Consider the following 27,796-nt stretch of genomic DNA (forward strand, 5'->3'; position numbering starts at 1 on the left):
AACATAGGCAAAAATCTCATGGACATAAACATGAGTGACTTCTTCATGAACATATCTCCCCGGGCAAGGGAAACAAAACCAAAAATGAACAAGCGGGACTATATCAAGCTAAAAAGCTTCTGTACAGCAAAGGACACCATCAATAGAACAAAAAGGTATCCTACAGTATGGTAGAACATATTCATAAATGACAGATCCTATAAAGGATTGACATCCAAAATATATAAAGAGCTCACATGCCTCAACAAACAAAAAGCAAATAATCCAATTAAAAAATGGGCAGAGGAGCTGAATAGACAGTTCTCTAAAGAAGAAATTCAGATGGCCAACAGGCACATGAAAATATGCTCCACATCGCTAATCATCAGAGAAATGTAAATTAAAACCACAATGGGACATCACCTCACACCAGTAAGGATCACCATCATCGAAAAGACAAACAACAACAAATGTTGGCAAGGTTGTGGAGAAAGGGGAACCCTCCTACACTGCTGGTGGGAATGTAAACTAGCTCAACCAAAGCAGTATGGAGGTTCCTCAGAATGCTCAAAATAGAAATACCATTGGACCCAGGAATTCCACTTCTAGGAATTTACCGTAAGAATGCAGTACTCCAGTTTGAAAAAGACAGATGCACCCCTATGTTTATCGCTGCACTGTTTACAATAGCCAAGATATGGAAGCAACCTAAATGTCCATCAGTAGATGAATGGATAAAGAAGATGTGGTACATATACACAATGGAATATTACGCAGCCGTAAGAAAAAAACAGATCCTACCATTCACAACAACATGGATGGAGCTAGAGGGTATTATGCTCAGTGAAATAAGCCAAGTGGAGAAGGACAAGTACCAAATGATTTCACTCATACGTGGAGTATAACAACAAAGGAAAACTGAAGGAATAAAACAGCAGCAGAATCACAGAACCCAAGAATGGACTAATAGTTACCCAAGGGAAAGGGACTGGGGACGATGGGTGGGAAGGGAGGGATAAGGGCAGGGAAAAAGAAAGAGGGCATTACAATTAGCATGTATATTGGGGGGAGGGCACGGGGAGGGCTGCGCAACACAGAGAAGACAAGTAGTGATTTTACAGCATCTTACTAAGCAGATGGACAGGGACTGTGAAGGGGTATGTGGGGGCTACTTGGTGAAGGGGGGAACCTAGTAAACATAATGTTCTTTCTGTAATTGTAGATTAATGATACCAAAAGAAAAAAAAAAGTATTTCAGCTCAAAAAAAAGAAAGAATCCTTTATAGGAGAACCTCTCTGAGGATTAAATGTTATATGGTAAAGGTGCTTCATAAACAGTAAAAAAATGCACAAACATCAGTCATCTATTGCACTGGAAGCTACAGAACCTCGCATAGACCTGACACAGAACTGGTGTATTTACAGTATAAATGAGTAAATCCCACTGATGAGCTGTGTGATCTTAGGCAAGAAAAAATGTGATCTCAGACAAGAAAAATCTCTTTCTCTTTGGCCTCCTCTGATACCACTTTCTGGCTCATTCACTCCAGCCATAGGGTCCTTTTCCTGTTTCTCCAACACAGCAAGCTCACTCCTGCCTCAGAACATTTGCACCTGCTATTTCCTCTGCCTGGAACACTCTTCCCAGCTCTTTGCATGACCTTCCCCTTCTCATCAATCAGGTCTCAGGTCAAGTGTCATTTCTTCAGGGACTTTCTCCAATCACCCTGACTAATGTTCCTTCCACACTATTCACCCAATATATACTCCTGTATTATTTTCTCCTTAGAACACTTATTACTATCTGTTGATTTGCTTATTACACTCTCCTCCACTAGCATAAATAGCCTGTGAGAGCTTCCCTGTCTGTCTTGTTCATCACTGTATTCCAATGCCAAAAACAACATCTAGTTCATAGTAAACCTCAATAAGCATTTGAATAAATGAGTTTGAAATAAGGTAATTATACCAAGTTTCATTCATTCAACGGATATTTTGCATGTACCTATGAGCATCCAGGCTCTATTCCAAGATGCTAAGGATTCAATTGAGAACAAAGCAGACAAAAATGCCTGCTTTCTTAGGGCTTGCCTTATACTGGAGAAACAACAAAGGAGATAAAAAGTAAATACACCTAGGGTACCTAACTGGTTTTCTTGGTTTCACTGGATATGGCTGGTAATTGTAGGTCTGCTTTTGTTACGTAGCTGTATTCCTATTGTTAATGTATGTGTGCAATTTAATTAGTAGTTTAAAACATATACATGTTATGTTACTCTACAAGAAGATATGTCAAAGAAATAATCAATCTTCCCATGTTTTCTTCCGTCTGCTACTTCTATAGCTTTTCTTCTTCCTTCCTAATTACAACCCTTTAGTAGAATTAGTGCCTCGTATCAAAAATTACCGAGTATCATAATTCTTCCAAGTGGTAAAGATACCTCAAGACAAACGCTGGGCATAGAAGCCACAGGGCATAAATCTGCAAAGAAGTAAAAAGCTAACCTTTTCAAACAATATGGCTTTTCTCTCACTTACCAACTTTACATCTCCCTGTATGGCCCCGGAAGATGACTGGTTAGCCAGAGACGGGTAAGATGCCTCAAGGGAGGAACAACCTAAGACAGGTACAGTCGCAGGGGGCCATCAGGAGAGAAATTGGGGACCAACAGAGGGGAGGCTTAGAACCTCACCCCCCCTGTTTTGAGAGAAATATTCTGCATCTGTGGATGTTTTGTTGCCCTTGTCTAGCTTGGATTAATAGGCTATAGGCACAGACCTGATCATCTACATTTGCCCTCTTACAGCACTAAATTATGTTTTCTACCTTTATCTTGCATCTACCTACCACTTCCGCATTTTATTAAAAATAAAAATAATAATAATAATAATAATAAGGGAGAAATGTGGGATTCACATATAAATCAAGTATAAAAATCAAATGAATAATTATATCTGACTTGATTGTTTATAGTTCATGATGCGTGATCAAAACAGAAAGTTTCTGTGATATGACTGCCCTTGCACTGTTCACCATGTAAGAACTTACTCACTATGTTAGAACTTGTTCACCATGTAAGAACTTGTTTGTTATGCTTCAGAAGATTGGAGATTGTTGAGATATAGGCTTGGGGTTGATTAACGACTATGCATTGAGTCCCCTATACAGAATTTTATTGTTGTTAACAAGCATTTGATCAATAAATATGAAAGATGCCCTCTCAAAAAAAAAAAAAAGTAATGGTCAGAGATGGTCAGGGAGGTAAAAAATGCAAAAAAAAAAAAAAAAGAAAGAAAGAAAAAGTAAATACATACTATGTCTGATAACGGTAAGTATTGAGGGAAAAAAATTAAGCAGGAAAGGAGGATATGAAGTGTGTGTGGATGGGTAAAATTTTAGATAGGGTAGCCAATAAGGAAATGAGACTGAGCCATGAGGATATATGGGGGAAATGTGAGGAGGCCAGGGTAAATGGGGCAGGAATGAAGGGGTTGGAGGTGAACACAATAGGAGATGAGGGTAGGGGTGTTAAGGGAAGTCAGATTGTATAGGGCCCTATTGGTTAAACTAAAGGCTTTGGCTTTTTACAGAGTGAGGTGGGAAGGTGTTGGAGAATATGAACATCGGGGTAGCATGTTACAGCTTGTTATAAAAGGATGGCTGGACTGCTGTGCTGACAATACCTGAAGGAGAAGGGAAAGGGATCATTGAGGATGCTACTACAATAACCTTGGCAACAAACTGTGGCTCCAAAAGACTGAAGGGGCAGATGTGGACTTCGAAGATAACACGTCAGGCTTGACAGTTACATTGCAGAATAAATTACGGGGAGGTCTGGGCTAGGGAATGGCACTTGGAAATCAAATGGTATTTATTATAAGCAGTAACTGAATAATGGAGATGGACTCCTGGCTCAATCTTACTAGTAGTAAACTCTTAAAGTAAACCATTTCTGGGTTCTGGGCCTCACTTTCCCTACCAGTAATATGGTGAAAATAATCCCTCATAACAGGGCCTTCATCAGAAAGAAATGAGAAGTGTTAAAGGCTGACCGTGAGCAAGGTGAGAACCCTGAGCCAAGGACGGCACGAGCCCGGACCGGAGAGAGAGGTATGACGTGGAACCCGAGATCGCCTCTGTGATCCACAGCACAATCTTCAAAGTCCTGGCAGCAGCTAGGCAAGTGGAGATGCAGAGACGACACCGCAGCGCCGTCTGAGGGCGCCCAAACCTCGCGAGAGTTGTTGGCCGGGAAAAGTCACTCTACCACCCACATCTCGCGAGACCAAGGTTCACAAACGACTCTCGGCGGGTTAGGGCTTGCGGGGAGGATGGAGTATCCCGCATTGGGCACCGTGGAAGCCGCGGACAGCGGAGGGACACGGCCGTACAACTGCTCTGAGGAGCGGAAGGGCCGGGAACCGGACGGGCTGCGCTTCGACCGCGAGAGGGCGCGCCGCCTGTGGGAAGCGGTGTCCGGGGCCCAACCAGTGGGGAGGGAGGAAGGTGAGTCTGGGGGGGCCTCAAAAAGCAGTAAACCGTGGTTTCGCTGGGAGTGACAGAAGAGCGGGGCAGGAACGCAGACCCGCCCCCGGACCCACGGTCACACCCCCTGGCGCCCGTCCCGCCCCCTTGCCTCAAGCTCCCAGGGACTTACTAGCTCATGCACCCTGTTAAGGCCCAGGCAACGTGAGCTAGCTAGCTATCCAGAAAATTAAAGCCCCGGCCCTCCAAGAATCAGGGTCCCGAGCGCAAAAGATGTAGGGCTTTCTCACGCTCAGGCTGCAGAGTTTTTTTCCTCCCGCCTTCCTCACTCAGCAGAGTGCAGCTTTTCCAAAACTAGAGGACTGTAATCCTCGCCTTCTTGGGAGGTTCCCAGAACCTTACCAGTCGGACTCATAACCCCCTCACCATTTCTCCCAGACTCTGTATTATCCCAGCCTCCGGGTTCCCCCACCTCTAAAGTCTCTTGCCTCCCTTCTCTCATGCCCCACACTTAACCTACGAGGACTCTTGTGGGTAAAATTGTAGTATTTCCAGAATATCTCGCCTGGCTTTGGTGCATTTGCATATCCTCAGGGGATGGAAAGAAGTTTATCTCCATGTCAATGGGTAATTACCTGGGCTACCGAGGGCGTTTCTGAACCTGAGAGGTTAATGGGGGGGGGGGGTTGCTTGCTTGCTTGCTTGCTTCTTCCGGAGCGGGGGGAGAGAGACGGTGTTGGACTGCAGTTTGTAAGCAATAAACGGGTTTTAAACTTTATTTCTCCCTTTGACTGATTTCAGTTTTTAGAGGTATTTTGCCCCAGGATTTCCTCTCCCCGGACTTGCAGCTATAGAAGGCCTACTCCTTACCCCGTGTTGCCCCGGGCTTGGTAATTGAGCCCTGTTTTACCCATTTATAGGTGCCTGGTCTTTACTAGATGGATCCCTTTTTTGAGATGAGCCAGGATCCTGAGAAACTGGCCAGCGTGTGTTTTGACTCCAGCTTCTTTGTATTACATGCTTGACCGGCCCCGCCCCCAAGTTGTGAAGTATAGGATACACAAAGCCACCTGGGGGAGGAGGGGAAGGCACTTCTGGGCTGAAGTTTTCCAACCTGCTCGGCATTTGACCTCGCGCTGGCTAATAAGACGGAGATAGAGAAGGATGGAAAGAGCTGGCCTGACCTGGTTTTGTGATCCCCTTCACAGTTCTTAGCCGAGCTAGCTGCTAAACTCACCCAGAAGTACACGAACTGTCTGGGCTTCTGTCCTAATCCTGTCAGGCCATCTGCAGGGAAATCAGGTTTCTCTAATGGTTTGTTTGCTTGGTGAGCACACTAATCTTGGAAAGTTTGTTACATTGCTTGTGAACTCATTGCCCTGCCATAAAATGGAACTTTTGACCACATTCAAGGAAGATAAATTAAATTTTCAGGTAGTGCACAGACCTATATATCAGAAGGCATACTTTTTTAATTTAAAAATTCATCTGACTCCTGAGTTAACATGGGCCCCCTGTGTCCCTTATACTTTCAGACGAGTTTGATCCAAATTTGCCTCTTCACACCCAATTTCCCTTTCATTAATTTGACAAACATTCCCTGAAGCCTGCTCTAGTCCCAGGCTGGGCATCAGAGCTACAGAAATGAGAAAGATACTGTCCTTGCTCTGAAGAATTTTGTAATCTAGTCCAAGAAGCAGACACCATTTCTTGTAATCTAGTCCAAGAAGCAGAAACTATTTCACTATAATGTGCTGGGTGCAGTGAAGAGGACTGTCTAAGAATTGGAGGTGCACGAAGAGGAAGTAACCTTTGTCCTCAAGTGACAGGGAAGACATGCCCTGGACCTTGAAGCAGAAAACACTGCAGTTGTGCTCTAAAAAGTGAACTGGTTATGTGTGTATAAATGTATAGTGTCACTTATGACCCAGTTCATTTCCCTACTCCTCATTTCTCCAATATTTATATGAAGTCTAGGTAAATAGATTTAACAAGAAGTTAACTCACTTTGGGTTTTTTTTTTTCCTCCAAGTGCTTCATTGGGTTTTGATTTATGTACCATAAAATTCACCAATTGTAACTGGACAATTCAATGATTTTTTTAGTAAAAATACAGAGTTGTATAACCACAATCCAGTTTTAGAATATTTCCATCATTCCAGTTAGTTCCTTTATGTTCCTTTACATTAAATCCCTACTCCCACCTCCTGTCCTAGGCAACCACTCTCTTTCTAAATTTGCCTTTCTAGAACATTTCATATAAATGGAGTCATACAATATGCAGTCTTGTATTTGGCTTTTGTCACTCAGCATGTTTTTGAGTTTCAGCCAAGTTATAATATGTCATTTCATATTAGCGTTTCATTCCTTTTTAGTGCTAAATAGAATTCAGTTGTATGCTTTTTTATCCTGACAGCCTCTGCCGTTTGAGTGGGCTGTTTACACTATTCACATTTAATTTTTGATATGGCTTACATTCTCCATTTTGCTATTTATCTCTTTTTTCATTCTTTTCTTCCTCCTTTAATGGCTTCTTATATGTTAAGAATTTTTAGTGGACCATATAAATTTCTCTGCTGATTTTTTTTTTCTTCTTGAATTATTTTCTTAATGGTTCTCTAGGGACTACAGATGCACCTTAACTCATCACAGTCTACTTCAAATTAATATTAACTTAATTCTGGCAAAAAATAATTCCTCTAATATAGCTCCATTCCTTCCCCTCCTGTGTGCTGTTATTGTCATATTTATGTTATATGTTACATATATATATAACACATCTACATATAAACCTAATTATACAGTGTCATAATGACTGCTTTATACGATATATATCTTAAAGAAGTTAAGAAATTAGAAAAACAAATTAACATCTTCTATATTAACCCACATATTTACTGTTTCTGGTATTGTCTTTTTCTTCCTCTGGATTCAGATTACCATATGGTATCACTTCCTTTTCAGCTTGAAGGGCTTCCTTTAGTATTTCTTGCAAGGCAGACCTGCTATCAGTGAATTCTCTTGGTCTCTATCTGGGAATGTCTTTATTTTACCTTCATTCTTAAAATATAGCTGTGGTTGTTTTAGTAACAGCTTTATTGATACATAATTCATATACCATAAAATTCACCCTTTTAAAATAATGTACAGTTAAGTGGTTTTTAATATAGTCACAGAGTCATACAACCATCAATACAGAATTGAGCAATATTTTTATCACCTGTTTCGATGAATCTGCCTTTTCTGAACGTTTCATATAAATGGAATTGTATAATATGTGGCCTTTTGTTACTACCTTCTTCTAATTAATCAGCATAATATTTGAAGGATAGTTTTAATGGACATGGAGTTACTGGTAAACAGTTTTGTTCTTTTTCACTCTTTTGAATATGTCATTCCACTGTCCTCCAGCCTTTATTGCTTCAGACGAGAAGTTGAGTCATTAATTGAACTATTCCATTGTACATGAGGAGTCATTTTTCTCATGCTGCTTTCAAGATTTCCTGTCTTTATCTTTCAGTAGTTTGATTGTGATATGTCTACCTGAAGATTTCTTGGCATTTGTCCTACTTTGGGTGTCTTGAAATCTTTTTTTATTAAGGTATCATTGATATACAATCTTATGAAGGTTCCACATGAGCAACATTGTGGTTATTAAATTTACCTACATTATCAGGTCCCACACACACACCCCATTGTAGTCACAGTCCAACAGTATAGTAAGATGCTATAGAGCCACTACTGGTCTTCTCTACGCTATACTGCCTTCCCTGTGGCCCTCCTACATTATGTGCTAATCATACTGCCCCATAATCCACTTCTCCCTCCCTAACAACCCTCCCCTACCCCTTCCCTTTGGTAACCACTAGTCCATTCTTGGAGTCTTTGAGTCTTCTGCTGTTTTGTTCCTTCAGTTTTGCTTTGTTATACTCCACAAATGAGTGAAATCATTTGGAACTTGTCTTTCTCCACCTGGCTTATTTCACTGAACATAATACCCTCTAGCTCCATCCACGTTGTTGCAAATGGTAGGATTTGTTTTCTTCTTATGGCCGAATAATATTCCATTGTGTATATGTACCACATATTCTTTATCCATTCATCTACTGATGGACACTTAGGTTGCTTCCATATCTTTTTTTTTATTAAGGTATGATTGATATACACTCTTATGAAGGTTTCACATGAAAAAACAATGTAGTTACTACATTTACTGATATTATCAAGTCCCCACCCATACCCCAATGCAGTCACTGTCCATCAGTGCAGCAAGATGCCACAAATTCACTATGTACCTTCTGTGTGCTACACTGTTCTCCCCGTGATCCCCCACACCTGTGTACTAAACACTATACTGCTCAATCGCCTTCTCCCTCCCTCACCACCCGCCCTCCCACACCCCTCCCCTTTGAAAACCACTACTTCCTTCTTGGAGTCTCTGAGTCTGCTGCCATTTTGTTCCTTCAGTTTTGCTTCACTGTTATACTCCACAAATGAGGGACATAATTTGGCATTTGTCTTTATCTGCCTGGCTTATTTCACTGAGCATAATGTCCTCCAGCTACATCCATGTTGTTGCAAATGGTAGGATTTGTTTCCTTCTTATGGCTGAATAATATTCCATTGTGTATATGTACCACATCTTCTTTATCCATTCGTCTACTGATGGACATTTAGGTTGCTTCCATATCTTGGCTAATGTAAATAGTGCTTTGAGGGGAGCATATGTCTTTTTGAATCTGAGAAGTTGTTTTCTTTGGGTAAATTACTAGAAGTGGAATTCCTGGGTCAGATATTATTTCTATTTTTAGTTTTTTTTTTTTTTTTTTTTTTTTTTTTTTTTTTTACCCCCCCCCCTATTTTTAGTTTTTTGAGGAACTTCCATATTGCTTTCCACAAGGGTTGAACTAGTTTACATTCCCACCAGCAGTGTAGGAAGGTTCCCCTTTCTCTGCATCCTCGCCAGCATTTGTTGTTCCTTGTCTTTTGGATGTTGGCCATCCTACCTAGTGTGAGGCGATATCTCATTGTGGTTTTAATTTGCATTTCCCTGCTAATTAGCAATGTGAGACATCTTTTCATGTGCCTGTTGACCATATGAATTTCTTCTTTGGAGAACTGTCTGTTCAGATTCTCCACCCATTTTTTAATCAGGTTATTTGTTTTTTGGCTGTTGAAGTGTATGAGTTCTTGATACATTTTGGATGTTAACCCCTTATTGGATATATCATTTACAAATATATTTTCCCATACTGTAGGATGCCTTTTTGTTCTATTGATGGTATCCTTTGCTGTACAGAAGCTTTCTAGTTTTATGAAGTCCCATTTGTTCATTTTTGCTTTTGTTTCCCTTGCCAGAGGAGATGTGTTCAGGAAAAAGTTTATATTGAAGAGATTTTTGCCTTAGTTTTCTTCTAAGAGTTTTATGGTTTTGTGATTTATGTTCAGGTCTTTGATTCATTTCAAGTTTACTTTTGTGTGTGGAGTTAGAGAGTAATCCAGTTCCGTTCTCTTGCATGTAGCTGTCCAGCTTCTCCAACACCAGTTGAACAGGCTGCCATTTCCCCATTGTATATCCAAGGCTCCTTTATTGTATATTAATTGACCGTATATGCTTGAATTTATATTTGGGCTCCCCATTCTGTTCTATTGATCTATGGGTCTATTCTTGTGCCAGTACCAAATTGTCTTGATTACTGTGGCTTTGTTGTAGAACTTGAAGTTGGGGAGCGTGATCCCCCCAGCTTTATTCTTCCTTCACAGGATTGCTTTGGCTATTCACAGTCTTTTGTGGTTCTGTATGAATTTTAGAACTATTTGTTCCAGTTTGTTGAACAATGCTGAGGATTGCATTGACTCTATAGATTGCTTTAGGCAGAATAGCCATTTTGACAGTATTAATTCTTCATATCCATGAGCACAGGATAGATTTCCAGTTATTGGTGTCTTCTTTAATTTTTCTCATGAATGTCTTATAGTTTTCAAGTATAGGTCTTTCACTTCCTTGGTTAGGTTTATTCCTAGGTATTTTATTCTTTTTGATATAATTGTGAGTGGAATTGTTTTCCTGATTTCTCTTTCTGCTACTTCATCATTAATATATAGGAATGCAACAGGTTTCTGTGTATTAATTTTATATCCGACAACTTTGCTGAATTGAGTTTTTAGTTCTAGTAGTTTTGGGGTGGATCCTTTAGGGTTTTTGTTGTTGTTAATATTAATCTACAATTAAATGAAGAACATTATGTTTACTAGGGCCTCCCCCTTAAGCAAGTCCCCCCCACAAACCCCATTACAGTCACTGTCCATCAGTGTAATAAGATGCTGTAGAATCACTACTTGTCTTCTCTGTGTTACACAGCCCTCCCCGTGCACCCCACCACCACATTACACATGCTGATTGTAATGTCCCCTTTCTTTTTCCCCGCCCTTATCCCTCCCTTTCCACCCATCCTCCTCAGTCCCTTTCCCTTTGGTAACTGTTAGTCTATTCTTGGGTTCTGTGATTCTGCTGCTGTTTTGTTCCTTCAGTTTTCCTTTGTTCTTATACTCCACATATGAGTGAAATCATTTGGTACTTGTCTTTCTCCGCCTGGCTTATTTCACTGAGCATAATACCCTCTAGCTCCATCCATGTTGCAAATGGTAGGATCTGTTTTTTTCTTATGGCTGCGTAATATTCCATTATGTATATGTACCACATCTTCTTTATCCATTCATCTACTCATGGACACTTAGGTGGCTTCCAATTCTTGGCTTCTGTAAATAGTGCTGTGATAAACATAGGGGTGCATCTGTCTTTTTCAAACTGGAGTGCTGCATTCTTAGGGTAAATTCCTAGAAGTGGAATTCCTGGGTCCAGTGGTATTTCTATTTTCCTTTAGGGTTTTTTATGTACAATATCATGTCATCTACAAACAGTGACAGTTTAACTCCCTTCTTGCCATTCTGGATGCCTTTTATTTCTTTGTGTTGTCTAATTGCCCTGGCTAGGACTTATAGTACTATGTTGAATAAAAGTTGGGAGAGTGGGCATCCTTGTCTCGTGCCCAATCTTAGAGGAAAAGCTTTCAGCTTTTTGCTGTTAAGTATGATGTTGGCTGTGGGTTTGGCATGTATATGTCCTGTATTATGTTGAGGTACTTGACCTCTATATCCATTTTGTTGAGAGTTTTTATTATGTATGGATGTTGAATTTTGTCAAATGCTTTTTCAGCATCTATTGAGATGATCATGTGATTTTTGTCCTTGTTTTTGTTGATCTGGTGCATCATGTTGATGGATGGATATTGTACCATCCTTTCATACCTGGAATAAATCCCACTTGATTGTGATGAATGATCTTTTTGATATGTTTTTTAATTCAGTGTCCTAATATTTTGTTGAGTATTTTTGCATGTATGTTCATCAGAGATATTAGTCTTTAATTTTCTTTTTTTGTCGTCTCTTTGCCTGGTTTTGGTATTAGAGTGATGCAGGCCTCATAGAATGAGTTTGGAAGTAGTCCCTTCTCTTCTACATTTTGGAAAACTTTAAGGAGGATGGGTATTAGCTCTAAACTAAATGTTTGCTGAAACTCAGCAGTGAAGCCATCTGGTCCAGAGCTTTGGTACTTAACTAGCTTTTTGATTACCAATTCAATTTCATTGCTGGTAATTATCTATTCAGATTTTCTGTTTCTTCCTGGGTCAACCTTGGAAGGTTGTAGTTCTCTAGAAAGTTGTCCATTTCTTCTAGGTTATCCAATTTGTTAGCATATAATTTTTCATAGTATTCTCTAATAATTCTTTGTATTTCTGTGGTGTCCATAGTGTTTTTTTCTTTCTCATTTCTGATTTTGTTTATGTGTGTAGAATCTCTTTTTTTTCTTGATAAGTCTGTGTAGGGGTTTATCTGTTTTGTTTATTTTTTCAAAGAACCAGCTCCTTTCATTGATTCTTTCTATTGCTTTATTCTTCTCAATCTTATTTATTTCTGTTCTGATCTTTATTATGTCCCTCCTTCTACTGACTTTGGGCCTCATTTGTTGTTCTTTTTCTAGTTTCATTAATTGTGAGTTTAGACTGTTCATTTGGGATTGTTCTTCTTTCTTGAGGTAAGCCTGTATTGCTATATACTTTCCTCTTAGAACTGCCTTTGCTGCATCCCACAGATTTTGGGATATTGAGTTGTTGTTTTCATTTGTCTCCATATATAGCTTGATCTCTATTTTAATTAGGTAATTGGTCCATTAATAATTTAGGAGCATGTTGTTAAACATCCATGTGCTTGTGAGCTTTTGTGTTTTCTTTGCATAACTTATTTCTAGTTTCATACCTTTGTGGTCTGGGAAGCTGGTTAGCAAAACTTCAATCTTTTTTAATTTACTGAGGCACTGTTTGTGGCCTAGTTATGATCTATTCTTGAAAATGTTCCACATGCACTTGAGAAGAATGTGTATCCTGATGCTTTTGGGTGGAGTTCTGTTGATGCTATTAGGTTCATCTGTTCTAATGCATTGTTCATTACTTCTTTCTGTTTATTTATTTTCTGTCTGGTTGAGCTGTCCTTTGGAGTGAGTGTTGTGTTGAAGTTGTCTAGAATGAATGCATTGCATTCTGTTTTCCCCTTTGATTCTGTTAGTATTTGTTTCACATACTTGGGTGCTCCTATGTTGGGTGCATAGATATGTATAATCATTGTATCCTCTTGTTGGACTGATCCCTTTATCATTATGTAATGTCCTTCTTTGTCTCTTGTGACTTTCTTTGTTTTGAAGTCTATTTTGTCTGATACAAGTACTACAACTCCTACTTTTTCTCCCTATTATTTGCATGAAATATCTTTTTCCATCCCTTCACTTTTAGTCTGTGTATGTCTTGGGTTTGAAGTGAATCTCTTGTAGGTAGCATATAATGGGTCTTGTTTTTTTATCCATTCTGGACCTCTATCTTTTGATAGGTGCATTAATTCCATTTATATTTAGGTTGATTATCAATAGATATGTACTTACTGCCATTGCTGTCTTTAGATTCATGAATACCAAAGGTTTAAGAGCAGCTTCTTTACTATCCAGCAGTCTAACTTAATTCACTTATTGTGCTATTTCAAACACAATCTAAAGGTTCTTTTTTTTTCTTCCTCTTCCACTCTTTATATATTAGGTGTCATATTCTCTACTCTTCTTGTACCCCTTTACTAATCTGCTTAGTAATTAATTGATCTACTTCCTTTACTATGGTTTTATTTTCTCAGGTGACAACTATTTATTCTTAAGAACACTTCCATCTATAGCAATCCCTCCAAAATACACTGTAGAGATGGTTTGTGGGAGGTAAATTATCTCAACTCTTGCTTACCTGGAAATTGTTTAATCCCTGCCTTAAATTTAAATGATAATCTTGCCGGGTAGAGTTTTCCTGGTTCTATTCATTGCATTAAATATATCATGCCATACTCCTTTCTGTCCTGTAACATTTCTGTTGAGAAGTCTGATGATAGCCTGAGGGGTTTTCCTTTGTATGTGATCTTTTTTCTCTGGCTGTCTTTAATACTCTGTCCTTGACCTTGATCTTTGCCATTTTAATTACCATATGTCTTGGTGTTGTCTTCCTTGGGCTCCTTGTGATGGGAGATCTGTACCCTTCTATAGCCTGAGAGACTATTTCCTTTCTCAGATTGGGGAATTTTTCAGCAATTATTTCCTCAAAGAGACTTTCTATCCCTTTTTCTTTCTCTTCTCCTTCTGATACCCTAAATCGTGAGTATTTTTCCATTTGTATTGGTCGCATAATTCTCTTACTATTCTTTCATTCATAGAGATCCTTTTTCCTCTTTGTGCCTCAGCTTCTTTGTATTCTTATTCTCTAATTTCTCTTTCACTAACCACCTCCTCTACCTCATCTAATCCACTTTTATATCCCTCCATTGCATGTTTCATTTCAGATACTGTACTTTTCAAAATTTATGTCTCTTTCTTGAATTCCTCTCTGAGGTCTTGAATATTTTTCTGTAGCTCTGTGAGCATGTTTATGATTTTTATTTTGAAATCTTTATCAAGAGGATTGGTGATTTCAGTTTCCCTTAGCCCTCTTTCTGGTATTTGAGGAATTTTGGTTTGTACCAGATTCTTTTGCTGTTCCATATTTCTAATGATTTCTATGGAATATTTGTGTAGGCCACACCCTCTAGTGCTCAGAAACAGTACTCTCTGGAGCTCCCCAGCCCCTGGAGCAATGGTGGGGGTTGCAGGCATACAGCCCAGTGCCTGCCAGGAGGAAAGAGCTCTTTCCAACTTCCTGGCTGCAGTGCCTGCCTCCACTGCCAGGCCCAGTAGGCCAAGCATGCAGGGAGGAGCTTCTATGCTACACCCCTGTAGCTGCCATATGCAGGTCTACCCTCCATCTGGCCTGGCATAATGGCAGGGACAGCAGGTGTGCAGACCTGGTGCCTACCAGGAGGATGGAGCAGCAGACTGAGTATCACAGGAGGGTGCCCAACGCTGCATTACTAGCCAGGGGTATGGAGCATGTGAAGCTCCTTTAAGTTTTCAACCTGCTGGGCTGAATATGCTGGGACAATTTTGTCTACCTGTCCTTTCTCCTGAGCAGCAAGCGGTGTGTCATCTTTGCCCCTTTAGCAGCCCTCTCACTGTTGGGAAGTCTTTCAAAGTGCCCACCTTTCTTTTGTTCCAGAGTGGCCAGTTGTGGGTACCTACCTGTTCTGCACAAGTGGCTGGAATCTCAGTCTCTCTGAGTATTCTGCCTGTCTTTGCTTTCCAACCCCTCTAATCTCCAGAGCACTATTTAGTGTGGGTTCATGCTCCCAGAGCAGATCTCCAGGGGTAGGTGTTTAGCAGTCCTAGGCTTCTATTTCCTCCCCACTCCATTTCACTTCCTCCTGTGAGCTGTGGTGGGCAGAGGGCTGTGTCCCACTGGATCATGGTTTTGCTACTTTACCCTTTTCCACGAGATCTTCTCTTTTCCCCAGATGTAGGCTGTCTATTGCAGTCTTCTTTCTGGTCGCTCTTTCAGGATTAATTGTATTTGTTGTATTTTCATGTTATATGTGATTTGGGGACGAGGTATCTGCCTCACTTCTCATGCCACCATCTTGTTTAAGCCTGGGTGTCTTGAAATTTTGGAAAACAAGGTTAATGTTTTCTTTGATCAAATGTAGGGAGTTTTCAGACATTATTTCTTTAAATATTTTTTCTGTCCTTTTCTCCCTCTTCTCTCCTTAGATTCCCCTTATATATATGTTGGTATGCTTGATGTATCCCACAGGTCTCTAAGGCTGTGTTCATTATTCTTCTATTTTCTTTTTCTCTGTTCTTCAGATTGAATATGTCTATGATCTGTCTTCACACTGATTCTTTGTGCTATTTAGAATATGATATTGATTTCCTCTAGTAAATTTCTTGTTGCATTTATTGTACTTTCAGTGTAATTCTGTCTTATACGTATTTTAAGTATTAAACTTTTGGGCACATTATTATTTGCTTTCTTCATGCCTCTTTCATATGATAAAAAGTTGAGCTTCTGTAGACCATAAACAATAATGAGTTCACAAAATAGAGATACTGAGGCTAATGATCTTAAAGATGTTAACTGTCCAGTTCATTCTCATAGGCCACCCTGCCTGTTAGGCTACACTGTCTAACCAGTTGATCCACTGGCAGATTATAGCCAACCTCCCTTTCCTAGGATCTTTTTAACTATAGCTATAACTAGAAACTCACCACCTCCTAATAAGTCATAATAAGCAGGGTGATAAATAGAAATAAATATCTTTCTAAGGACCAACTCTAGTCAACTGATGAATTTTTATAGAACTGAGTTGAATATTCTAATAACATCTAGGCCCAAGGAATAGCAAATTATTATAGATACCAGTATTCACCATTAGTTGAACATAGGAGGTGGTTTAGGCATTCTGTGACCAGCCATCCTGGCTCTAAGTCATCCTAAGAAAACTTAAGTCATGTTATTCACCCAAAGACGGTTTTAACTTGGATTGAAGTGTTATGAACATTTTGTCTCCAGATACTACCAGTAAATTACTTTAATTTATGAATTATCTTGCTTTTCCACACTAGCTCTCTCTGTCTTTACTTCATTGACCTGTGAATATCAGCCCATGTGCTTCATAATCTTGATCTCTCCACCTTTTCTCCATATATCTTCTGGTTGGCTACAATTTAGATACAAATTAAATCTGCCAATCAGATGTCTTCTCATTAGATTTGGAAGGTAGAAATGCAGTGAAGACCATATTCCTATGGTTATTGACTAATTGTTGCTGTCAAGAAAGGCCATGGAACTATGAGACCTTCCTACATTAGTGTTTTAGCATCCATTCTCCAGCTTCATAAGTTGAGATACAGGCTTAATGACACCAACCTTTCCAATTACTTTCTAAGTAACTAATTTCTTATTAGGTGTCCCACTCTAGAGAGATAGTAGTTGAGTTAGAGTTATATGTGAATGTCAGGGCAATAGAGATTTACATTTAGGCCACATTCTCAAAATTCTGATAATTCATCTATGTTCTTTTACCCTCTGTGGACCGTATCTTCCTCCACCCTCATGAACCTCTCTCAGTTTTTGTAGCAGGAATTCAGGAAAGGCTTGGCTGCCCAGTTCTATATAATTGTAGTCAGATGGTGACTAGAACTAAAAGGGCAGTGGGATGGAGCTTCTGGAAGCTAGCCAGGCATCTCTCTTTTCAGTTGGTTTGAGGGTCTCTCCATGTGGTTTCATACATGGAATAGTTTGAGCTCCCTCATACTTTGGATGAAAACTGCTTACCTGGGTGCTGAAGATTTTAAGAGCAAATATATTCCCAATGTTGTTCTTTTTTATAACTTCTATTTCCATATATCTATCTAGGTTGTTTAGTGGTTAGCCAGTGATTCAACAGAGCTTGTTCTCAAATACCTGGAGCCAGTAAGGCCTCAGTCCTCTGCTTTCAGATCTGTGTGTAGGTAGGGAAGCACATTCAAAGTTCAGGCCAGTTTAAAGTCTACCCCAGCTTTTACTTTCTATAGGGTGCTTTTGCATCTCTTCTGCACATGTGCACAGCCTCAGAGGTAGCTAGGACTATGTGGCTAACTTGGGCCCTCTCAGGTCTCCACTGCCACATGGTCTCAGCCAGGTATGTCTTTCCCCAACCATGACTACATCTTCAGGCTAGAAAACCCTTTGGCCCTTCCTGCTTACCTGCCTCTAAGATTCATCACTTCCACTAGTAATATCACTAAGTATGGGCTTTGCCCACTACTCCAAATTAAGTGGGCCACCATTTCTCCTTCCAAAGGGAAGCTGTCAGTCCTTACATGCTGCCACTTCCTAGCAGAACCTGTGCACTGAATGTGGGAAGGGATGAGAGCAGCCCCAGGTTCCCACTGTTCTTACCCAGAATAGAGTAGGTGTGCAAATACAAATACTATCCAGAATGTTAAGTGCCTTTGGTCTATTTCCAGAGTGCTGAGTTGTTGTCAGTTTTGTCCAGTTTTATCATTGGTTTTTGGGCAGAGAATCTCCTCACTCTGTCAGAGTTAGAAGTTCCATCCTGTGTTCACCTTGTTTTATATTCAACTTCACTTCGGAATTTGGAGGGTCCTAAGACTTATTCACAGGACTTCTTTCCTTTTCCATCTACACTAGGCATTCTCTTTCCATCCACAGCTTTAAGTATGATTGATATACACTGATGATTCCCAATTTATAATTCCAGCTGTGACCTCTCCCTTGAGCTCAGACCTGAATCTTTGACTGCTATACTTGCCATCTTTAAACATATGTCTGATAGACCACTCACATTTAATGTAGCCAAAAGAAAAGTCTTTGACGTCCAAAATATATAAAGAGCTCACATGCCTCAACAAACAAAAAACAAATAATCCAGTTAAAAAATGGGCAGAGGAACTGAACAGACAGTTCTCCAAAAAAGAAATACAGATGGCCAACAGACACATGAAAAGATGCTCCACATCGCTAGTTAGCAGAGAAGTGCAAATTAAAACTACAATAAGATATCACCTCACCAGTAAGGATGGCTGCCATCCAAAAGACAAACAACAACAAATGTTGGCGAGGCTGTGGAGAAAGGGGAACCCTCCTACACTGCTGGTGGGAATGTAAATTAGTTCAACCATTGTGGAAAGCAGTATGGAGGTGCATCAAAATGCTCAAAACAGACCTACCATTTGACCCAGGAATTCCACTCCTAGGAATTTACCCTAAGAACACAGCAATCAAGTTTGAGAAAGACAGATGCACCCCTATGTTTATCGCAGCACTATTTACAATAGCCAAGAATTGGAAGCAACCTAAATGTCCATCGGTAGATGAATGGATAAAGAAGATGTGGTACATATACACAATGGAATACTACTCAGCCATAAGAAGAGGGCAAATCCTACCATTTGCAGCAACATGGATGGAGCTGGAGGGTATTATGCTCAGTGAAATAAGCCAAGAGGAGAAAGAGAAATACTAAATGATTTCACTCATCTGTGGAGTATAAGAACAAAGGAAAAACTGAAGGAACAAAACAGCAGCGGAATTACAGAACCCAAAAATAGACTAACAGGTACCAAAGGGAAAGGGACTGGGGAGGATGGGTGGGTAGGGAGGGATAAGGGGGGGAAGAAAAAAGGGGGTATTAAGATTAGCATGCATGGGGGGGATGGAGAAAGGGGAGGGCTGTACAATACAGAGAAGACAAGTAGTGATTCTACAACATTTTGCTATGCTGATGGACAGTGACTGTAAAGTGGTTTATAGGGGGGACCTGGTATAGGAGAGAGCCTAGTAAACATAATATTCTTCATGTAAGTGTAGATTAAAGATAAAAAAAAAGAAAGAAAGAAAGAAAAGGGGGATTACTCCTTGATAGGATAAAACTAACTGTAAATCAACGATTAATGCATGCTTTAAATATCCTTAATTTTGATCACTTAAAGGGTGTCAGATGATTGGCTATGGAGGTACACTTAACTGATAATATTCCTTTCTCTTTAAAAAAAAAAAATTCACTTCCTGTGTGGTGACTTCCAATGAGTTCTACACAATGGCATAAAGGGCATATCAAAGTGTGGCAAAGGGTCTGTTTGTGTTTATACAGAGGATCAAAGCCTAATTTGGCTACCCAGAAAATGAACTAAGATATGATATGAAGAAGAACTTCCAACATCAGCACTCTCTGGAAGAGTCATACCAGAAGATGATCATCAAAAAGCCTCCACAAAGATCCAGGCGATGCTGCAGTTGTAGCTGCATCCATCCCACCAGTTCCTGGACTTGCCATTGGAATGAAGGAGATATCTAAGCTGGCCTGTGCTTTCAGTAAAACAACAAATTTGACTGGATCTATACTGTTGGAACTCAACCAAGAATTAGGAGAAGTGCAAGTTGTAGCGCTCCAAAATCTTACAACTACAGACTATCTACTGTTAAAAGAACATGGGATGTGAACAGTTCCCAGGAATGGGTTACTTTAATTTGTCTGATTTCTCTCAGACTGTTCAGGTGCAGTTGGACAATAATCATATCATAGACAAATTTTCACAAATGCCTAGGGTGCCTAACTGGTTTTCTTGGCTTCACCGGGGATGGCTGGTAATTATAGATCTGCTTTGGTTATGTAACTGTATTCCTATTATGTTAATGCGTGTGCACAATTTAATTAGTAGTTTAAAACCTATACATGCTTAAGTTACTCTACAAGAAGATATGTCAAAGAAATAATCAATCCTCCCATGTTTTCTTCTGTCTGCTACCTCTATAGCTTTTTTTCTTCCTTCCTAATTACAACCCTTAAATAGAATTCATGCCTCATATCGAATTTACCAAGTATCATAATTCCTCCAAGTGGTAAAGATACCTCAAGACAAATGCTGGGCATAGAAGCCACAGGGCATAAATCTGCAAAGAAGTAAAAAGCTAACCTTTTCAAACAATATGGCTTTTCTCTCACTTACCAACTTTACATCTCCCTGTATGGCCCCAGAAGATGACTGGTTAGCCAGAGACGGGTAAGATTCCTCAAGGGAGGAACAACCTAAGACAGGCACAGTCGCAGGGGGGCCATCAGGTGAGAAATTGGGGATCAACAGTGGTGAAGCTTAGAACATCCCCCCCCCTGTTTAGAGAGAAATCTTCTGCATCCGTGGATGTTTTAATGCCCTTGTCTAGCTTGGATTAACATATAGTCTACAGGCACACACCTGATCATCTACAATTGCTCTCTTACAACACTAAACTATGTTTTCTACCTTTATCTTGCATCTACCTACCACTTCAGCATTTTATTAAAAATAAAAATAATAATAATAATAAAGGGAGAAATGTGGGATCCACATATAAATCAAGTATAAAAATCAAACAAATATTCATATTTGACCTGATTGTTTATAGTTCATAATGCGTGATCAAAACCAAAAGTTTCTGTGATGACTGCCCTTGTACTGTTCACCATGTAAGAACTTATTCACTATGTAAGAATTTGTTCACCATGTAAGAACTTGTTCGTTATACTTCAGAAGATTGGAGACTGACAAGAATTAGGCTTGAGATGGATTAATGATTGTGCATTGAGCATTGACTCCCCTATACAGAATTTTATTGTTGTTAACAACCATTTGATCAATAAATATGAGAGATGCTGTCTCAAAAAAAAAAAAGTAGAAAACAAAACAAAATTAAAGGAAAAAAAAAAAAAGAAAAGTCTTAAATTCTCCAAGGCTGTCTTCCTCCAGTTCTCATCTCATCTGTTGAGTTGCTCAAGTTCAAAACCTAGCAGTTATCTTAGAATATTTTCTTCACTCCCCCACATCCAGTCTAAGAAATTGGATGTCAGATCTACTTCCAAAATATAATTCCAACCTCATCCACTTTTCTTTGCCTACATTGCCACCTGCCTAATCCAAAGATGATGCTTAGGCATCATCTATTGTCTAGAAGACTTCAACAGCCTCCTCCCTTTTCTCCCTACTTTCATTCTATCCCCATAGAGTCTGCTGACACAATGATCAGAGTAATCTTTTCAAAACATACGCCAGTTCCTGTTGCCTCTCATTGCACTAAGAATAAAATCCATAGTTCGTATCATGGCTTATGAGGCATTATATTCATTCAACATGATCTGGTAGGCCTCATGCTGTCTCTCCAACTTTGCCCTACCACGTTGCCCTCATTCACCATATTCTTAGCCATACTGGCCTTCCCTTCATTCCTTGAACATGTCAAACTCATCCCTGCCTCAGAGACTTGGCACTGTCTTCAGGCTGGAATACTCTCCCACAGACCTTCTTATGGTTGATGCCTCCTAAGATGGTCTTCATTGACTGTAATGCTCCCATCATTCCCTGCCACTTACTTTGTTTTCATAGCATTTCTCACTCCCTGTCACTATCCTACTTTTTTATTTACTTCTTATTCTGTCTTACTTGTTGATATGGCCCTAGCACTAAGCCCAGTGCTGGCACATAGAAGGCATTCTGAATATATGTTTATGTTTATGAACTGTGTGAGTGTACTCTCTGAGGTAAGAGAGGTGTATTTCATTCATTCAGCAAGTATTTACCAACCCCCAGCTGTGGGTCAGGTATTGTACTAGATAGTTGGGATGCAAAGGCATAAATAACATGGTCCCTGCCCTGCTTGGTCTTTGGGAGTCAGATTCTGAATATCCTTGAAAAGGAACTCCATCTCCTTTAATAAAACAAAATCTAGCACCTCTGGGTGTGGAGAAAATGGCCAGACTCTGACACCTGGGTACCATCTTCCCCTTGTGGGCTTCTCCTTCTGAGGAGCCTCTCATTCTCTCTTTAAATAGCTCTGGCTCAAATGTGTTCATAGACCACCTACCCTTGGTTTCTCTGAGCACAGCTGAGGCAGACAAGGGCTTTCACAAAAATTTACCAAGCACTGTAGGAGAAAAATAGGGAAATAAAAGAGACCCTAAGGGGCAAACATGTAGCCAGATAGCCTTGGCCCAAAGTAGCTGGCATAGATAAGCTTTGAATGTTGTGGAGTAGAGAGAAGCACCTTAAAAGTTTCCCACCAAGAACCTTCCTCCAAGGAATCTTGACCACTTATTGGTCCGGAGTACAAGATAAAAAACATGGGCTTGCTATTCCCTCACAGTTTTCTGGACTCTAGACCTGCCTCAGATTACTGGTGTCATTATAGAACTCATGCTGTGGTAAGATTTTACTCCTTCCCCAATGACAAGGTTTTGTTCTCTGGGTCCAGTAATTAAGAACAGGTCAATACCATGGTTTCCTACAATGTGGAACTTGTATGTGTTATGTGATTTTAGATGTTTCAAAGTCAGATCAAGGACAGGGAGAGGAAATTTAACAGTTACCAAGTTCTAGAATAAGAAATAGCACCATAGGTACAATACAGAAAATAATTAATTTGCTCAGAACCACAGGGCCCAGAAAAAAATTTGATGTATGACATTGCGATTGAGCATGTACTAGGCCAGGCACTGTGCTAAGTTACTTTATGTGGAAGACCACAAGGAGAATCCATTCTGTGAGTATATGTTACAAGTACAGTAGTCCTTCCTTATCCATGGGGAATACGTTCCAAGACCCCCAGTGAATGCCCAAAATGATGGATAGTACCAAACTCTAAATATACTCTTTTTTCCTATACATACATAACTATGATAAAATTTAATTTATAAATCAGGCATAGTAAGAGATTAACAACAATAATAATATGGAACAGTTATAACAATGTACTGTAATAAAGGGTATGTGAATATGATCTTTCTTAAAATATATTAATTTACTGTACTCACCCTTCTTGTGATGATATGAGGTGATAAATCACCTTGGTGATGAGATAAAGTGAGGTGAATGATGTAGGCACTGTGATGTAACATCAGGTTACTATTTACCTTCTGACAATATGTCAGAAGGAAGATCATCTGCTTTCAGACACAGTTGACTGCAGGTAACTGAAACTGCAGAAAACAAAACCATAGATAAGTGGGGGACTGGTGTGCCCACATTTTATACAAAGGAAAACTGCAGGATGGAGATTAAGTAATTTCTGTAAAATCACACAGCTAGTAACAGCAGCAGGACTTGAATCCAAGTTTCTAACCATGAATGGTACCACACATGTTTAACTGGTAATAGATAATTTATGTTTACTGTGTAAGGATACGATTCATTTACCTTTCTTCATGAAAATAAAAGATCATCTAGCAGCGTCTTCAAATTGTCTAATTGATACTTATCCTCCAAATTTTCAAATCTTTTCATTCAAACAAAAACCAATTTTCAGGGTTCCGTTAATAAACAGAAGCTCACATTCTTTCCATACAAAAAGACTGTTCTAGTCTTTTAATAACTAAACCCAAATAGAATTTTCTAGCCAATTCTGTGTATATAGTTGTACCAGTATAAATTTAAATAATTAGGAAGTGCTCTTGATCTTTTAGCGGAGTAAATTTGGAAGTTATTTTTAATTCCGCAGAAAATGTTGCACAAATAATAAAAAGATACAGAATTTATTATTACAAACAAAAAGTAAAAAACGGATTCCTTTTTCAAGTCTTTCAATCCTTCTGATTCTCTATGGGAAGAAGTCTCATTCGGATGCTACCATGTCTTAACACTGGTCCCCGCAGTTGCTGCTCTCTTATTGTTCTTTTAAGGGAGAGCTCTAAGCTTCTGGCACAAGTGTCCAGCGAGAATTGTTTCATTTTTATTATGTTTATTTTTTTTGGTATCTGCTTAAGTTTATGGTCTAAAGATTCCTTTTTAATAGAATTTACTTGTACAGCATGATGGCTGTAGTTAATAATGTTATATTGTATATTTGAAAGTTGCTAAGAGAGTAAATCTGAAAAGTTCTCACCACAAGAAAAAATATTTGCAACTGTGGCGAAGGATGTTACCTAGACTTCTTGTGGTGATCATTTCACAATTTACACAAATATCAAATCATTGTTGTACACCTGAAAGTAATATAATGTTAAATGTCAATTATATCTCAGAAAAAAGATTTTATTTTCCATAATAAAGTTGGCTTACATAAAATTATAAAGTAAGTAATAGTATAGGCAGTGTGAGGACATAGTGTGAGTCATGGAAGTCATAGGGGAGGAGTGACAGAGGTTTGCCAAGATATAATAGTATGGCCACTAGTCTGTGCCTACTACAAGGGTTCAGAGACAGTGCTGCTAAGGCAGGTTTTTAACTCAGATATTTTTTATTTTCCTTTCTGTAGTGGAGCACATGATCCAGAAGAACCAGTGTCTCTTTACCAATACCCAGTGTAAGGTTTGCTGCGCCTTGCTCATTTCTGAATCCCAGAAGCTGGCACACTACCAGGTATGCCATTGTACCTTTAGAACTGCTTTACTTTCCAGACTTAGTGCCAAGCCACCACTTCTCCCTGGCTTGCACAGTAAAGTGTAATTTCTTCCTCACACCCAAACGTTCCTCCATGTGTGTTGACTGTGACTTGAAGATTGACTTAGTTTTTCTGAGTTTCATCTTTCCCATCCAAATCAGGATCATGTTATCTTCCCTTGCATTTTAGGATAGGAGAAAGTTTGCACTTTAGCTTTAAAAAGACCTGAGTTCAAAAAAAACAACTCTGCTACTCATCTTGGGCAAGAAACTTCACCATCTTCAGCCTCAGTTTCCTTGTCTAGAAGATAAAGATGATAATAATTTTCCCATAAATTATAAAGTCTAGATTTGACAGCATGCAAAGTGCCTTGAACAAAGTAGGAATTCAGTAAAATAGGTTTCTTCTCACACCCTTCCTCCTCAGAAGTTTCTGTGAGGATGAATCAGATGAAAATCTAGTGTTTTTTAGTGCCTTAGATATGAAATGGCATTTGGCTATCTTTGATCTTTTTCCTGGGTTCTTGCAGAGCAAAAAACATGCCAACAAAGTGAAGAGATACCTAGCAATCCATGGAATGGAGACATTAAAGGGGGAAACGAAGAAGCTAGACTCAGATCAGGTAATCCAGCTGCCACACTGAGACCGCTCGCTTCCTGATGAAGCCAGCAGGCAGGTTGGTGTGGTGGAAAGGGTGTGGGCTTCGAGTCAGACTGACTTGCCTTCAAATCCAGGGCCTGTTTTCTACCTCAGCAAGTCTTACTACTTCTCTGAGCCTTGATTTCTTCTTCCATAAATAAATGAACATGCAAATACCAACTACCTTTTAGGATTTTTCCAAACTAAAAAGAGAGAAGGTTTATAAAAAAGCACCCAACACAGAACCTGGCATCTAGTAGGGGCTCAGGAAATAGAACCATTGTTATGCATTACCACCCACAGGTGGTTTGTTGGAGCCAGACAAGAAGTCCTCCATTTGCTACTCAAGGAGAGGAAGTGGAAGGAGGCCAGATTGCTTGATTTCTTGAAATCTGGTGAAAAGGGCTGAGTTCAGCACTTGAATGTTTTGAATAAACAAGTGGAACAAACACCTCTCCAAATGCCTGCTCTGATTAAGATGTAAATGCATGTGCTTTTTGGCTTAGAAATATATGAAAATTGTGCTGAAACAATCTCAGTCCATCAGGGGTACCATTATTTTTGTTCCATGGGAAGCTGATCAAAAGTCATGGGATGAGAAGTTAGCAGATCAGGGCCCAGTACTAACTCTGAAGCTTACTGGTTAGGTGACTTTGGGCAAATCACTTAACCTCTCTGTATTTCACCCATAAAATGGAGATGATAATTCCTACCTCAAGGGTATTTTGAGGTAAAATTCCAATTCCTACTAGATGCTCAATGAATAAGAATTTACAAACTGTCTCCTATTTGTATTGGTCAGATGTTTGGAAGGGGCTTACTCATTCCTTCTCCAAATTCACCAGACTTCTTATGACCACCCTTCTTCTTATGATTTAGAATTCAGAAAGACAGGATCAGCTGTGACTCTGGGCAAGTCACTTCACCTCTTTGTATCTTTGTTCCTTCAGCTCTCAGGTTGGCCTAGTAGTTCAAATGAAATCACAGGCCCCTCTTCCCCACCCCCGACCACCACCAACAACAAAGATTTTCCTGCCCAAAAATGTTGATAGAGCCAAAGCTGAAAAATGCTGTCTTAGAATGAATACTTTATTCAGATTTCATAGATCAGGCATCATAGAAAGGCTGGAGCCCTTAATATAGGCTTGAAATGCATTGTTTTCTAGCTAATTGCAATCAACAAGTAAGACCCAGTGATCTGCTTATTCAACAGACCTGAGCATCTGCTGTGTGCTAGCTTCCAGCAGGGTACAAAGAATAGGAAACAAAGATGAGTCCAACAGTCCATGACCAAATGTTGCACTTTAGTTCACAGAAAAGCCTCCTTCGCTATAACACTGTCAGTTTAGGGTGACAAGTGGTATGATAGACATCTATTTAATGCATTGGAGGAGTACAGAGGAGGAACAAGATTAAGTTTTCCTGGATACTCACACAAAGTGCCTTGATAATTACTCACTGAATTATTTTCTTGAGTAAACATTTCCCAGAAGAGGTGGTATGTAAACTGGTCCTTGAAAGCTAAGCAGACATGTCAGGCAGGAAAGAAAGGAAGATCATTTTAGGCAGCAGGAAGGGCCCAAGTAAAGCAAGGAAGCAATAGAGAATAAAGTGAGGAATTTTGAGTAGAGCCTGGGACAAAGTAGCTGGAGAAGAATCCAGAAAGGTAGGTTGGGGTTAGTGTGTGAAGTGGACCTTGAAAACCCGTTCTATGGGCAGTGGGGAACCATTGAAGATTTTCTGGCTGGGCAGTGGCATGATCAGACCTGTGTTCTTTCTCCCAACCAGAAGAGCAGCAGAAGCAAAGACAAGAACCAGTGCTGCCCCATCTGTAACATGACCTTTTCCTCCCCTGTCGTGGCCCAGTCGCACTACCTGGGGAAGACCCACGCAAAGAACTTAAAGCTGAAGCAGCAATCCACTAAGGTGGAAGGTACTGGTTTTCCTGAGTAGTGCTATATTGGGAACCCTCCCATCCTCAGGGCACCAAAGCCAGGTGCTCCCAGAAATGCTCACTGGGGCTGCAGACTTGGAGAGGTTGAACTGATTTTGAGAACCCTTAAAAATACCAAAGTAGACCCAGCTTCATTGAAATGCAGCCTTAGAGTAGTGCTCACCTAACCTTCCTTTCTTTAGTTACATCAATTTCTCTCTATAGAAGCTTCTTAACCCTAGCTTTTGTTCTGATGAATAATTATAACTTAGGAGTGCTGAGATCCTCCAGGCCATGCACACTGTGAGAGCATTCTATCTACAACCTCTTCCACTTAGATTTTTCCCTCTCAGCATCCACCTGCACTTACTACGATGTGTTCCAAATTAAAAGCTA

The 27,796-nt window shown here is 39.8% G+C and overlaps 1 protein-coding gene across 6 annotated transcripts in view; it reads left to right on the plus strand.

The window, feature by feature from the left end:
- The first annotated feature begins 4,250 nt into the window (after positions 1–4,250).
- ZNF346 (zinc finger protein 346) overlaps positions 4,251–27,796 on the plus strand; it is a 36,261-nt gene continuing 12,715 nt past the window's right edge. For 2 of the 6 annotated variants that reach the window (XM_017662453.3, XM_073232639.1), the window contains exons 1-4: positions 4,251–4,486; positions 24,703–24,806; positions 25,358–25,450; positions 27,256–27,400. In XM_017662453.3, coding sequence (XP_017517942.1) covers positions 4,312–4,486; positions 24,703–24,806; positions 25,358–25,450; positions 27,256–27,400 — 517 coding nt within the window. In that variant the 5' untranslated portion in view covers positions 4,251–4,311. The remainder of the gene's footprint in view (positions 4,487–24,702; positions 24,807–25,357; positions 25,451–27,255; positions 27,401–27,796) is intronic. The other 4 variants (XM_017662451.3, XM_017662452.3, XM_017662456.3 and 1 more) reach the window with 4 other exon arrangements.

Source organism: Manis javanica, chromosome 1 (assembly GCF_040802235.1).
Source record: "Manis javanica isolate MJ-LG chromosome 1, MJ_LKY, whole genome shotgun sequence".
NCBI lineage: Eukaryota > Metazoa > Chordata > Mammalia > Pholidota > Manidae > Manis > Manis javanica.